A 15,385-nucleotide genomic window follows, 5' to 3' on the forward strand; every position below is an offset into this window, starting at 1 on the left:
AATATCACCTTAGGCCTGACCATGATATACTAAGTGAAAAGCAGCATTCCTGTGCTTTGTGGCATGCTGCTGGGAGTATTTTTCAGTGTTGTGCAATCCATTCAGACGTGCGCTGAAACAGGTTTAAGTTTTCCAATACTTTGTGTCAAGCAACAAAGCCCAAAGCCTAAAGAAAGTAAAAGCACTTGCATCACTGCATACCTACTCTACCTGAAGGCGGCAAACTGAAAAAGCCAAAAAACAAAAAACCCAGAAACTGAAAGGATTAGAAATAAAAATCAAAACAGCCCGTCTGATATTGATGAATAGCTCATAATGATCATACCAAGACCTGCCAAATCAATTCCTTTTTCAAGATCTACACTGTTAAGCTTATTTCTGTATGCTTGTTTGCTGCAACTTATTTCAAAGGTTATCAGCTGAAGCAAGCATGCAAGACTCAGTCCTAGCCAATAAAAACCAGTAAAATCCCTGTTTTTTGATCCCCCAAATGATTTTAAGTGCACCAAATAGTCAATAGAAATATCTCCTAATTAATGTGAGATAGCAGAGACCTTAAGAGTTCGTGTTAATTCAAAGCTCTTGAAGAAAAACAATTTATTTTTTATGCAGAGTGTATTGATTTATTGCAAGGTATCAGGAAATTTCTGAATGGTCTGACCAGCTTTACATACTTCGTTGAATTCTGAAATGAAAGCTACAGAACTTTTGCTTGAATCAACAACCTAAGTCATCAGTTTAAAGGTTAACACTTGATTGTGCAGCACAAGAAACAGACACTTTTATCTTCTCGGTTCAAGGACTTCTAGTTTTCTGAACAGCAGCACATAACATTGAAACAGACTGTTTTGAAATACACTTTTGCAGAGATATAACAAAATACGGTACATGATTGGCCTCAGAGTATCACTTACTTTGAGAGGGATACAGAGGTGCTTAGGCCCTGCTTTCCCCACATACTAACACACACCCTCTTCTTCTGGGGGACTTGTATAAACTGTTACCCATGCTTTCCTGGCAGCATTTTCAACACACAAAATGCTGGAATTAACACCAGTGCAGTTGTGTTTAACACAGAACAGCTGCTGCTGAACTTTCAAGATTCTTATTCCACCCAGGAAACACCAAACTGAACCACCATGACTCACATTAAGATCACATTCAATGGACAGAAAAGTGTATAAAAGACAAAGTATTGAACTGATGGAATACAGCTGCCCTAGGTAAGTGAAATTTAGCAATAAATAATGTTCTTATCTACTTTGGAAAGAAAAAGGCAGGCTTGGGGGAGAAGTTGGGCAAGGGACAGAAGTGAACATACCTAGGGAAAAAAGAATTACGAAACTAAGTAAATGGCGTGCACCCCTAATTTATGCAGTTCTAGCTTGACAATTAGTTTCAAAATCTGAAAATGAGTTATTAAGACATTAGCTTAGACACCAGCTAAACTAACAGCTGCTTTTTGTTCCTGCTTTGAGCAACACTTGAGAACTCCTTCTCCTCGTAGACATAATATTTGCACTGCAGACGCACTGGGAGCCTGAGTGGGAAGGACCTTGGTGTGCTAGGTGCTGTACAAGCAGCACCAAAAAAAAATATCCAGAAATTGATTGGGGAATAAAGGAAACCATTCTGAGCAAACAAGTCAACCTAATCCATAAAAAAGGGCGATTGCTGTAGCTGGACTGTGTTGTCATATACTGCTTACGTTTGTTTTAAATTTAAACTGAGAGTCAGTCCAAGGTTTGTTATACAAACATATGGCACCGGTATTACATTCTACCTTGTATTTATAGAAAGTACTGTAGCAGTCCAGACAGTACAGAGATGCCATAACGTTAACAACATTTATTATTAGTATGACAAAAGAACCAAAATAAGCCTGTAGAACTCATGATTTAGAGTTTAGGGGACTGATTGGAACAGAAAACTGGTTTTATGGAGTTATCATCTAAAAAATTCCTCCAGCATCAACAAATACACAATCCTCAGGCCACTGAGTATTCTGTTATATAAATACAGCCTCAGAGAAGTAATTTGTTTAAAACACAAGCCCTGAAAACAGACTGAAACATCTAAGGCTAGTGTGATTAAAACCGATACACGCTCGCTGATGAAGCGTTAAAGCAGAGGTCTGCATTCCTTTAACCGAAGGGGAACAAAGCTTTTGGGACAAAGGGTGAACTTTAATTACGCCTTTTTATTACCCAAACTGCCACTTCCTCCTTGATCCCAAGCAAGCACTGAAGGCTAATGGCATGTTAACACCCCCCTCCTCCCCCCCTCCCACAAGCGATGTTACTGATCAATGTGCAGCGCTAGGTTTTTCCATGCCAGCTGCGGAGAGCCGAGCAGCAGAGGTTTGCGCCTCTTCCGAAAAAACGGGAGGCCGCCGGGCCGGCGCTGCCCCCGGAACCTTCTGGAAGAGTCCGGGCGCTGCGGCCCGGCCCCCGCCGCCGCGGCGCGGGGAAGGGGGGGGAAGGACGAGAGCGGGAAACGACCGCGGCCCAAGCAAGTTAATCAGTAATTAGGCACACTTCTGAGGGGGGCACCAGCAAGAAACACTCACTGCCTCTCAGCCGAGGCTTCAACAGGTGGAAGGGCTGTTGTGTTTGGTGGGGGTGTTTTTGTTTGGTGGGGTGTTTTTTTTTTTTTTCAAAAAATTTTTTATTGGGAGAACTACAAAACATTTACAGTACAAAGTTTACAGTCTCACACAATCTGTAGTGAACTGACTCCCGAAAAATATATTACAACTCAAGTTGACTTATCCTTTAGTTACATTCAAAACATACTTCTGTTAAAGTAGTCCAAAAGAGTACATAGTGCTCAATCTGTACCTATGTACAAACAAAACTAAGCTACTGCTCATTCATCCACCGTCCAGGAAAGTTTTGGAAAACTCCCGACTCTCTACATAAGAAAAAAAACCTATAAGTTTTGGAATTCAATTAAACAAGATATGTTTATGTACTGTATAAAGTTTCAGATCCAAAGATGGCCTCCATTCTTATAAAATAAAAAGTGGTGAGATTTTGTTGTAGTTAAAACCCATCCCTACATTCAAATTATCTCAAGCATTAGGAAAAAATACTTATTTGGTTGAGAAATATTTAAGGCAAGCATGGACCCTCAAGAAGGCACTGTGAGACGTAATACTGGGGACCCCCAATTATTGCTACATACTTTGAGATTATATCACAGTGTGATTGGTGGAGTTAGGCAACAAAATACTTTTTGGTTACTTTCAACAAGTTTGAATTAGATTTGCCACTTTGAAGTCTGATTGCTAAGCAAGTCTTTTTTTTTTTTTTTCTTTTTTTTTTTTTCCATTTGTTTTTCAACTCGGACGGGCTACAACCATTTACATTCTAAAAAAAAAAAAATAAAAAAAAACATAGAAATTCCTCAAACTACTTCCACAGCATCGAGACCGATTTCTGTAAAGAAACCATGCAATCTTTCAGATTTACGTAAACAAGGAAAGAAATTAATGAAATAAATATTACATACAATCTCTTAAATTAAGAATTTTACTCATTTACAATAAAATAACCAAGTGAAGTTACAAAAAGGCATATATTACTGTGAAAAGAACACACTCCACATTTCGCCGATTAATAATGGCAATCATAATTTAAACATAATAAAAGAATATATATCTATTGCTTTTCATCATACCCGATAAATACAGTATGAACAAATTACCAATGTATACTTTTCACAAGATAATAAATAAGTTAAATAGTTTCATATTGAGTTGTGTGCAGTGACTCATTCATGCAATCAACTCAAACAGCTAAAAAAATTAAAAAAAAATCAGCAGTTATTCTCCAACAATTACAAACTAAACTCAGTTGAGTGCTTCCAAATAAAGCAACAACAAAAAAAATTGTTCTAAGCCAAACATCCACTAAGTGGTGGCAATGGAACCAATATTAAACTTTGGAATGAAGGTTTTAGCATTTGTTATAATAATAATATATAGATATATAAAAAAGAAGGTTGTTATCAAGGCATATTCTTGGCAGGATGTTGGATTTTTTTTTCTTTTTAAAAAGCTTATAGGTTTAGTATGTTCTGTGTTTTTATTTAAATTGGATTGAAAGACAAACTACTTAGTAACTTATTTGTGTGTCTGAAGATTTGGAGGAGCTTGGAAGGCAGAACTCAGGCTCCCCAGATTGTTTGTTGCTTTCTGGTGGTGTCTTTCTCTAATGCTTTTTTTTTAAAAAAAAAAAAAAAACAAAAAACACACAGATGGAATGGCTGCTGCTGGTGCGTATTATAACTTGTCTCCAAAGAACAACAACAACAAAAAAAAAAACAGAACAAAAATCCCCTTCTTCCAAGGTCTCTCTATAAAAATAGGTTTGTTCAGTTCATGTCATTTGCCCTTTTGCAAAATTATTTTTTGCGTTTTTGTTCAGCTCTCGGTGTGTACATATATATATATTTATATATAGATAGATAGATTAAAAAAAAAGAAAGAAAATCTCACTTTCTTCGCTCGTTCACTTACTTGCTCGGCAACCGAGGCGGGGGCAGGCGGAGGGCCGCGGCGCGGCCGCCCGCTCTCCCCCTAGTCGTCGGAGATGGAGAGGCGGCTGAAGATGGGCAGGCGCCGGCCGGAGTCCAGGCTAGGCGACTCGGAGCCGCTGAGGCTGCCGGAGCTGAGCGAGCCGCTCAGGTAGCTCTCGCGGTCGGAGAGGGAGTCCGGGGGGCTCGGCGGCGCGTCGAAGACGGGCGACTCGGAGAGGCGGCGCAGGGGCTGGAAGCTGAAGGGCGGCGAGGCGGGGGGCGGCGGGCAGCCGCCGCCTGGCGCCGCCGCCTGCTGCTGGCAGCGGTAGTAGGCGGCGGCGGCGGCCGCGGCGGCGGCGGCCGCGGCGCTGGCGGCGAAGTTCTGGGTGTGGATGGCGAGCGGCGCGATGAGGCTGCCCAGCTCCTGGCCCGAGAAGGCGAAGGCGTTGTTGGCGCAGGGCGGCGAGAGCAGCTCCTCGCAGTAAGAGGCGGAGGCGGGCGGCGGCGGCGTGCGCGACCCGCCAGGGCTCTCCAGCAGGGCGGCGTCGAGGCGGCCGCCGGGCTGCTGCGGCGGCGGCGGCGGCTGCGGCGGCGCGGCACCGTGCGGGTGGTGGTGGTGGTGGTGGTGGTGATGCGCCGAGAAGCCGGAGAAGCTCAGGCTGTGGTGCAGCTTGGGCCGCTCGCCGCCGCGCTGGTGCCCGAAGCCGCCGCCCAGCGGGTGGTCGCGGGGGGCGAAGGCGCGCAGGTCGCCGGTGCTGCCGGCGGCGTGCGGGGGCGGGTGGTGCGCGTGGTGGTGGTGGTGCGGGCCGGCGGCGGCGGGGGAGGCGGCGGCGGTGCCGGCGCCGGGCGCGGGGCGGCGCTCGTCGGCGTTGTGGATGAAGTGGCAGCGCGGGCCGTAGGGGCAGAAGCCGATGGTGTGGAAGGTGCGGCAGAGCTCGGTCTTGTACTTGGGGTGGCGGGTGAGGCTGCGCAGCTCGTGGAAGCCGTGGGCGAACTGGCACTTCTCGCCGTACTTGCAGGCGCCGCTCTCCTCGAAGGGGCGGCACAGCTCCGTCTTGTAGCGCGTCGAGTTGATGGGGGCGCCGCCACCGCCCGAGCCGCCCCCCTTGCCGGCCGCCACCGCCTGCTGCTGCTGCTGGAGCTGCTGCATGAGGTGCTGGCTGCGCTCGCCGTTCTCGCTGAAGGAGCGGTCCCGGAACTTGTTCTCCTTGTTGAGCAGGGCGGTGGGGCTGCTGCTCCCGCCGCCGCCGCCGGTGCCCGTCTCCTTCAAGCTGCCGAACGAGGAGGAGGAGGAGGAGGAAGAGCTGGAGCCCGTGGGGCTGGGGAACTTGGAGCTGTTAGCCAGAGCCTGCAGGTTGCTGGTCGAGTGCCTCCGCAGGAATCCCGGCGCGAAGCTGGAGCTGGGCGAGGTCACCGGGGTGCCCACTGCCTTCTTGTCCAGCATGCTGCTCAGGTTGGTCAGGGACTTCTCGGTCTGGGAGCGGGGCACGGGGCAGAGACGGGGGGGAGAGACAGAGAGAGGGTTTGCAGGGCGACGGCGGGTCTGCGGAGCGCCCCGTGCCCGCCTGCGGCGCTGCACGGCCCGAAACGAGTGTGGGTTTTTTTCCCCCCTCTTTTTTCATGCACCCCGCGCGGCGACGGGAGAGTCAGGGCTTGTTAAGACACGCTTTAAGGGCTTTGCTGCGGAACTCTGGGGAGTCCGTCTGAGCAGCGCTGCACGCTTGTGGGCGAGCGCCTGCAGAGCGGCCCGAGCCGCCTGCAACTCTGAAAACAAACAAAACGGAAAACACCACAACCCCCCCCCCAAAGAAAAAAAAGCACTGTAACGGGGGCGCTGAAGCTCTCGGGCGCACGGTCTCACACCGGCAAGCCGCGAGCCCTTTGCGGGGCCACTCGCGGTGCCTCTAGCCGGGCCGGCGAGCTGTCACAGCTGCCCCACGGCCGCCCGCCCCGCCCCGCCCCCACCGCGCGCCCCGCGAACGGCTCGAGCCGCCGCCGCCAACGGCCGCGCCGCCCCGCGCGCCCCGGGCCCGGCCCTACCTTGCACAAGAAGTCGATGTCGTAGAAGGCAGATAAAAGCGTTGTAGACATTTCTAGATCCTGTAATGGTCGGAAATGCAGGAAGGACCGAACGATCCCGCTCTCCTCGGAGGGTTTGGAAAAGCCACGACTAGACAGGAGGGGGGCCGTCTGCTTGAGATCCGAAATGGTCCCGTCTCGCTCCCCGCAGGCGTGGGACGGCGGGTGCCCGGCCAAGGCGGCGACAGCGGCTGCACGGCGGCGAGCGAACTGCTGGAACTCGGCGGCGCCTCGCGCCGCCCCCATATAAACGCCGCCGCCGCCGCCGCGCCGCGCCGCCCGCCCGGCCCCGCGCCGCCCGCCCCGCGCCGCGCCCCGCCCCGCGCCGCTCCCCATTGGGCGCCGGCGGTTATTCCGGAGGGCCGGGAGCGGCCTCGGCGCCGCGCCGCGCCGCGCCCCGCGGCGGGGGGGGCGGGGGTGAGGGGCGGGACGTGGCGGCGGAGCGCGGGAAGGGCCGCGCGGGGGCTACGGGGGCGGCGCCGCCGCGCGCCACGGCGCTGCGCGGGGCGCGGGAGCGCGCGGCTGCCTGCGCGGAGCGCCGCGCGGGAGGCGGGGGTGCAGCGCGGGTCCGTAAACACGCGGGGTTGAGGGGAGCGCCGTGCGCGCACTGCCCCACCCCCGCGCGTAAGTACTGTCTGACGTGCGCGGGACGGCGCTGAGTTACCTAAGGGGAAAAAAAAAAAAAAAAAAACCGCACTAAACCGAGCGAAAACGGTCGCGGCTCGGTGTCCGGCCGGGAAATCTTCGCTTCACCTCCGTCGCTGCTGTTGTGAGCAGCGTGAAGTTGGAGCCGCCGCGTGGGCCGGGCCGGGCCGGCGGCGCCCGCCGGGCAGCCTGGGCGCTCCCGCCGCGCGGGGCTGGGAGCGCAGCGGCGCGGGAGGTGCGCCGAGGCGCCCGGCGGGGACACGGGACACCTCCCCCCCCCCGGAAAATAGACCTCTGCCACGTAGTGGGTTCCAAACGAAGGTCGGGTCCTCGCTGCCCCGGGGCGACTGGCGGGGCGGCTTCCCAGCGCTGGGGGCTTCCCTTCCCTTCCTTCGTGCCTTTTTTTTTTTTTTTTTTTTTTTTTTGAGAGTTGCGGAGTTTTTTTTTTCTTTTTTTTTTTTGGGGGGGGGGGGTAGGGGAGTTGGGCAGCAAACGAAGGCGCGGAGGCTTTAACCGCGCGCGGCCCCGCGTAGCACGAGCAGCGCCGCCCGCGCGCCGAGAAGGCTGCGCGAACCCGGCGTGGGAAAGGCGGCGAGCGCGGCGGTGCTGCACGTCCCGCGCCCGCGTTTGCTCAGCCAGCGCTGGGACAAATGGGGGGGGGGGGCGGGGGTGGGGAGACACGGGGGGACGTGTAAAGTTTTACGGCTGCGGAGCCCGCAGAGGCGTTTGATCCTCTGCAGCTTCTGCGCCGGAACGTCGAGCCCTGGAAATGCAAGGGTGCAAATCTGACCACGTCAGCAGGAAACTCGCGCTGTGAAAGCACATTTGCAAAGGAAAGCAACTCCACCGGGGTTTTATTGGAACATTTCGCGTCGGGGTTTCACACTTTTTTTCGCTCTCTTCTCCCTCGGAGCGCAGCTCTCGCGCCCATTTGGTTCCTTCTCCTCCGCGGGGGACCCGCCCGGCCCCGCCGCCGCCCCACGGCAGCCGCTGGGAAGTGCAAAACCGAAGGCGGCCGGAGGGACGCACCGCTCCGGGGAGGCGGCGGGGGGAGGCGGCGGCGGCGCTGCTGGGCCTGGAGCGCGGCCTCGGCGAGGGGCCGCCCCCTGGCGCCGCAGAGCAGCCGGCGCAGCGGCGGCGTTCCCGAGGCACCACGCGAATTCCGGCCCCGCGCAAGCGTTGCAGTTCGTTACCGATAACAAGGCGCTGCCGGAAAGCGCCGCTAGCGCCTCTCCTCGGGCCCGCCGCCTCTGCCCGCTTGCGTACTGAGCCGAGAGCAAAGCTCTCCTCCTCCCAGAGGCGTCTGTGAGGTCGGGGACCATCGCCTTCAGCGCAGACCCTGCCCTCTCGGCCCACAGCCCGAGGAAACACTTCGTGGTACGCGTGCAAGGAGCAGTGCGTATTCGTCACTTGCAGAAACACTTTGATCAAAGTCAATTTATCCAACACATTACAGATAAGTACTCCAGCGTAAAATCTTGCTACCCCCCTTCTACAACTTCTGTTTAAGGTTTAAAGGTTCCTGACTCAGTAGTTACACAGTAACTCAAGTCACCAGCAATGAGGGGTGAAATGTATGTGCACTAATACAATTTTTTTTATTTGCTCTCTATAACGACGGAGGGATTACATAGCTCTCAGTTGCATACTAAAAACACGATAAGGAAGACTTAATGTTCAAGTTACTTGGTTTACCAATTAACCAAGTCTTCAAGGCTTCACAAAGTTACTCAAGTTTTATGATCACTGTGCATCTACTATGATGCTGTTCCACGTCTGCATTTGATGATATTTAATATATACTTTTTATATTTACAATAAAAAAATGCCAGCAATGCCAGGCAGTCTTAGCTAACCAGTGAAACGACCCAGGTCACACAGTTGTACCATCACTGTGGTACTATATGAAGTTCTGCATGTCTTGCACTATAACAATTGCTGTCACACAAGTTTAAAAATCTTTGGAAAGGTGTGGTAAACTGACAGCTCCTAACTGTATAGTTCGTGACTTTTCTTATAATCTGTGCTATTTTTTTGCCGAGATCAAAACAGATGCAAACAAAATAATTTTTTGACTAAATCACAATGTGACTTATTAAATTGCATAAAATAACTCCACTAAAACATCTTTTCATCTCAGATTCTAACATTTTCACCTACTAAAGTCACGTTTACTGTATTTATACAAGTAATTTTGAATCCCTGAAATTTATATAAATTACTTCAATTTTTGTTCATAAATTTGTGTACTTGTGACTTAATCTGGCAGTTTTCAAATATTCACTAAGCCTAATTTAGAAGCCCAAGTTGGTTTATAATAGACATTAATTTTAACTCAAGAATTAACAAGGAAGCACATAAGCCACAAATCTTCAGGTATTATTACTGGAATAAGACTGTAACTTTACATTGAAAATTAAGCTATAGAAAGAGAAAAAAAAAGTGAGTTTTGACAGTAGCATTGTATAAAGCTGTGTTGTACTGCCACCTAATGGATGTAACAGCCCCACAAAAAGAAACTACCATGCTGATCACAGAAGACCTTTTGTAGCATGTGATACATACTGAACTGTATCATTATTAAATTTTACAGCTAAACTGTATTAATATACGATTACAGAACTGAAATTAAACTTACATTTTATTGGACATAACTCTGCTACTTTTCCAAGGAGACTAAAACAACATATACTAATTTGCATCTTTTGTTTTGGCTATGATGAACTACAATAGAACCAAATGTAAAGTCATAGCCCTTGACCAAAAGAACATAATACATCCTTTTTACATAAATATTTATTTTTGATATCACATTTTCATATTGGAACCACATTTCAGTTCTCAGGAAAACAAATTTACAAAGCACAAAACCTTTTGCATTCAGACAAATTGTTGGGCACTACAGGAATTTGACACAGCTTTTACCTGAGAGCTTTTTACAAAATAGCCATACAGAAACTCAAGAAAGGGAGAGCAGTAGCACAATAAAGTGTGCAGAATGTACAAATAGCACTTGTACATTTCCAGTGGCTTAATTCTGTTGCCTTTCATCCTCTGACTAGGAACTGCGTGGAGAGCAAGATGTTTTGAAAGTAAGGATGAAACTATTTTGTTCTAAATGGAACAGCTGCTTTGTTCAGAACACAGTGGTCTTCGTCTGAGAGCTATTCATTAAAATAGTTACTTGATTTACAGGAAAAAACAGTCTTGTGCAAGTGTAAATAATCCTGTTTCCATCTGCAAAACATGGTTACTACCAAAGTGAGGATCCTTGCCTTCCTCAAGAGAAGGTGGCAGAATTGAAAAGGTAGCATAAAATTTGTAAGAGGCAAGGAAAGAAGCCAACGTGTTTTTTATTTTAGTAACAAAAACTTACCCTATTTACTGAATTATTCTTCTATATATTGAAAGGAGACAACAAAATTAAGTGTATATACAGAAGGTAAAATATGGGATAAAATGTAACAGAACTACAGGTGGCCTGCACCTGGATGAATGGAAAATATTAAGTTTAGCTGCTTTGCTTCCTACAGTAGCTGCAATAAACCACGCTCATCTGAATGAAATTAGCAAATGCATTTAAAAAGAACAGTCTCCTACACCACATCTGACAAAAAAGAAAAACGTCTATGCGCTTGTATATGGAAAATGTGTTTTTAGTATGTACTACTGAATAGTTTCTTGCAGGTTTACTGGAGCCATTACAGCAACCCCTCATTCCTTAAGTTTCCTTAGAATTCAGTCATCCACCACATGCAGCTCCCTGTGGATGAGCTCTTGGTAACTTACTTTTCCAAATTTTTGTTTTGGCAAACATCATCAGACTTAAGCAAATTTAATATTTTAAGGCAGATGGATATTCTTTCATTTTGAATAGCCAATCTTGTGAATTCTGCAGTTTTGGAAAATTCTGGAGTTGGAGGTAGCGCTCTAAGAAGGTGTGCTACAAGCTGGGCTTGTTCCAGGGCTGTTCTTGATAGTCGGTTAAGTTCTTGATCTGCTGAAGTTAGATTAGTCACTGACACAAGCTGTAGAAGATGTTTACCAAGCTGTCTGACATTAGTCAACTTCTCTGCCCAAAAGTTCACTTCCCCTTTATCAAACAGGTAATCATCTTCTTCCTTAACCAAAAGAACAACAACAGTGATTAGAAAATGACTTCTGGTCTTGATAATGAGAAAACTGTGAAGTACATAACATCTTCTATTCTGATTACTTCTCTATAATATACTATTTTATGTTCAGTTTCTACTGAAAAATACGTATGCATAATTTTTCAAACGTTTGGAAAAACACAGTATGAAGTTTCCTACTATGTCAGTGAAATTTATCTTCAAAAATCATGTATTTATGCTATAACTCTTGCGAAAAAGTGGCACTAACTAGTGGTCCTAATATTTCATATGCGCTTGCCTTCCACTGTGAAACTGTCTTATATTACACAGAGATCTCTATAACCAGTATGATAATTTGCTATATCATGGAGCTCTTTGAGTGGATTAAATGAAACAGGAAAATTGTATCAGTCAGTGATACATCAGAAGGGCACACCTAAACCACAGGCTTAAGAAAAGTTTCATAATATATTACACAGGTCAATCAGTTGTTAATGAACTTCTCAAAGATGTAGCTGCTCCTGCTATTTCTGTTTAACTTTCTAGCATTATATTGCTTTTTACAGTCTTTTCAAGGCCAAGATAGCATAGTAGTATATGCAGTATTGGGTTTACAGGCCCACCATGGTTACGTTTTCTTTATGTAACTAGTTCTTTTGAAGACAATGACTTATGAAAGCAAGGCTGTTTCCTGTGCTGTACACTAGTAGTCATATGGAAGACAGCGCAAAGTTACCAAATATTTAAATGAAGTCTCTGGAAAAGCAAGCAGCTGGGAGAACACTGTTCTTGAATGTCAGATGTGCCTGGCATTCACAACGATACTTTAAATTCAAGGCAAGCAATCATCTGCAATAATATTGAAGGCAATTAATTACAACTTTGAAATGCTTCAGTCAACAGTGATTTGTTAAGTAACTCTTATTTCGCTGTTTGGGTTTTGCTCCCCTGTCTCCCAAAGCCCCTCTGTGGCATTGCTGGGCCACAGAGATCAGACTCTATTTACTCAATATAACACAGTCTATGTGAATTTTTACTTTAAATTGAAATACAATTAATGATGGAGTAATGATCTTCTGGAACAGCTTAATCAGATTAGATATTTCATTCTCTTCCTAACACAAGAGTGCAGAAATACAGCAACTCCAACATGAGAAAACAACTGGTTGTTGAAATTACCAGAGCTGAAGTCTCCAGATCTCTTTTTTGATCATTGTCTCCCAGCAGCCATTCCAGCAAGATTAGTATCCCGGCATGGATTTCCCCCCACAGCTGAAGCAGCTCACACAGTATGCCAAATGCTAAATCCAAGGCCATTGGAGCATTCACTATCCTAAGTGCAAACACTGTTGAGAGAAAATAAGAATAATGATGTATACAGCAAGACTGAAAAAAATATCAAAAATTATTGTCTGGAGTACAAATGCTGAATTTACACACACATTTAGAATGATGAATTATACAACAAGTAAGTTAGTTGGATGTTTACTTCTGTAACACTTGGGGTCCTTTTTCAATTTCAAAATAATACATGAAGCTACTGAAACACTGTTACTTAATATTTTCCCCTGTGAATGTAGCGATTTTAACGAATATGGATTCAGGTATACAAAAATGTCTGTTTAAAGCATCTTCAGAGGCAGTCCTGCCACTATTACATAGTGACTATGCGAAGTTACAGTTATGCCTTATATCTGATTTCATGATACACTAGATGTCAAAGCCTACAGTATACTATATGCTCTTAAAGTGCTGGTATGTAAAATAAATCATTTTTTATTTTGTGCAGAATCTATATAGGAAGATATGCATAATCATACATACATAAAGAGATCAAGCACACAACAGACTTAGAGATATAAAAGAAGGGAAAGGCAGAGATTGCTTACAGTATCATCACTAAATTATATTTAAACAGTTTTTGCTATCAGCTGCTACAGTATTTCCCTAGGGAGTAAAGAAATGGACAACTCATGCCAGAACTGTACATGAAGCCATCATCTACACCATATTTCTTCCCTGAACTTCCTCATTGCTCTCATTTGTGCAGATGTTTTAACTGTGGTTCCTAAGCCTGGTGGAATACATGAAGTGCCAGAAACTTTGTTTGCATTAGAAATCCAACAATTGCATTCATAGATAAGAGTTTCACCAATTGTTTGTTTGTTTGTTTTTTAATGGAGATAAAGGTAGAAGGCACAAGGAAGAGAGCCAGTGACCAAACCCCTGCTAAATCACCATTACTGCAAAATAGATTTGGCAAAGTTCATCCTTGACCACACTCACCAGCAAAAAAACCCTGCTCACCGGATGGTCTCACTTCTAAATAATAACATCACAAAGACCATCATTCTTGATGTGTCCCTCCTTTCTATGAGGCGAAAGCATAGCAGAGTCAGAACTATTCAGAAAAAATCAAAACAGACATAGAAGCCAGCCCTTACTTTTTGTGTTTGAGTTATTTTTAAACTTCACTCATGAAGGAAAACAATAATTGACAAGAAAGAGATATAGGAAAGCAAGTCAAAAATATCTCTTGCAACTCGCATTCTGCACGCATGCATTCAGCTGCAGCGTGGGCCTTTACTATGTAACAGTTACTAGGACCTTAGGCCAACTGCAGATTTTCTAATGTACGATGGCTCAGAAGAGAAATACACAGTAAGAGTCAATCTTCACGCCACAAGTAGAGAAATATGCATGCTGATGAATAAGCAAGTGCAAGAAGCTACCGAGGGCATAACATCGACAAAAAAGATGGGTATGTGGTATTTGACAGATCAGGCAAAGTACTGGATGACACCAGGGAGAATGAAACCATGAGAACAAAGGACCATAATACAAAAGGGAATGAAAGAAAAAGGACAGACAGTCCCTTTATCTTAAGAGTTAGATGACGGTAAATAGAAATCTCCTTGAACAGGCAAGAGGAAGGTAGGCAGTCAATCTCATCACGACACCTAATGATGTTATATATGCAGGTTTTTTCTGGTAGACAATAAAATGTTCAAATTTGTTTCTTTCACATGAAGGCTTATCACTTTATTAGGACATCTCTCACTCAGCTTTGTCAGCAAGAGTGAGTTTGTAGGGGTGTGGTGGGACATTCCCATGCCATTTAAGTTTTGTTGACACTTCCTTCCTAGATTTTCTTTGTAGAATTTACTTTCTCTGTTGCTGTGCCCTACTTTGTAAAAAGAATGATACTCTAAAGCATGGGCACAATGTTTCTCCTCTGTGGTTTGATCTGGTTAGGCATAGGTAAAATACAATTTGATTCAAGTGCCAGTGGTACCTTTACTCCTCAGAAATAATGGCTGTGCTTAAAGCTGGAAGGATATAAATGAAGAGAGAAGACAGTGTGCATTCTAAGATGACTTCTGAACCAGAAGGAAGCATCCAAGTTACAAACGCTTATAAAACACAACATTTTAAAGCCAACTCTTTCAAATTCTTAGTCTTTCAGAATTCTACTGATGATTACTGAATGCCTAGAATTGACAATATTTAAATAATGTCCCTTGCAAGTGCCATTTTATTTGTACTTGAACATTTAGCAAGGTAACTGATGCTTAGGACTAGAAAACAAACATATTACCCCCCACTGCTGACTTTCTGAAGGTAGCAGTTGCTTCAAGGAATTGATTATAAATCCAACTGCACACAACAGTCACCATTTTCTGGGGGGGTCTTTTTTTCCTTTGAAGATTTGGACTCCTTACGTGTGAATATGGTTATGGTATCTTTGTGGATGAGAACACTGGACTATAGAGAAAAGCTCTAAAATACATACTGGGGCCTCTCAATTCTGTTATTACATGGACATGACGAACACTGACAAAGCGTGGTAAAAATAAGTAAAGCTGAGGTACTACTAAGATGGAAAGTGCTTGTCAACAGTTTGAATAAAAACTGGTTTTGTGGTCATATAACATGGCAGTCTTGTAGGGTATCTTTGTTTCACAACTAAGTGAATGGTAAGAATTTTTTTCCTAAGAAAAGAAGGGAAAAAGTTACAGGAATGA

General features: G+C 45.9%; 2 protein-coding genes across 3 annotated transcripts in view; both read right to left on the reverse strand.

Moving 5' to 3' along the window:
* Positions 1-580: 580 nt before the first annotated feature.
* Positions 581-6,856, reverse strand: ZFP36L2 (ZFP36 ring finger protein like 2). Its single transcript, XM_062571895.1, has 2 exons — positions 6,562-6,856; positions 581-5,995 (listed from the first exon to the last, which is right to left on the reverse strand). The coding sequence occupies exons 1-2, from the start codon at positions 6,844-6,846 to the stop codon at positions 4,583-4,585; spliced, it is 1,698 nt and encodes a 565-aa protein (XP_062427879.1). The 5' UTR covers positions 6,847-6,856; the 3' UTR covers positions 581-4,582.
* Positions 6,857-8,824: 1,968 nt separating this feature from the next.
* The window catches only part of THADA (THADA armadillo repeat containing), a 170,297-nt gene continuing 163,736 nt past the window's right edge, over positions 8,825-15,385 (reverse strand). For both annotated transcript variants that reach the window (XM_062571896.1, XM_062571899.1), the window contains 2 exons: positions 12,540-12,706; positions 8,825-11,366 (listed from right to left, as the gene is read on the reverse strand). In XM_062571896.1, coding sequence (XP_062427880.1) covers positions 11,031-11,366; positions 12,540-12,706 — 503 coding nt within the window. In that variant the 3' untranslated portion in view covers positions 8,825-11,030. The remainder of the gene's footprint in view (positions 11,367-12,539; positions 12,707-15,385) is intronic.

Source organism: Rhea pennata, chromosome 3 (genome assembly GCF_028389875.1).
Source record: "Rhea pennata isolate bPtePen1 chromosome 3, bPtePen1.pri, whole genome shotgun sequence".
Taxonomy (NCBI): Eukaryota; Metazoa; Chordata; class Aves; order Rheiformes; family Rheidae; genus Rhea; species Rhea pennata.

Coding starts and splice junctions, on each gene's coding strand:
- ZFP36L2 (XM_062571895.1), bottom strand. CDS start 6,846: ATGGGGGCGGCGCGAGGCGCCGCCGAGTTCCAGCAGTTCGCTCGCCGC. Junction 5,996..6,561: donor ACATCGACTTCTTGTGCAAG/GTAGGGCCGGGC, acceptor CCCCGCTCCCAG/ACCGAGAAGTCCCTGACCAA.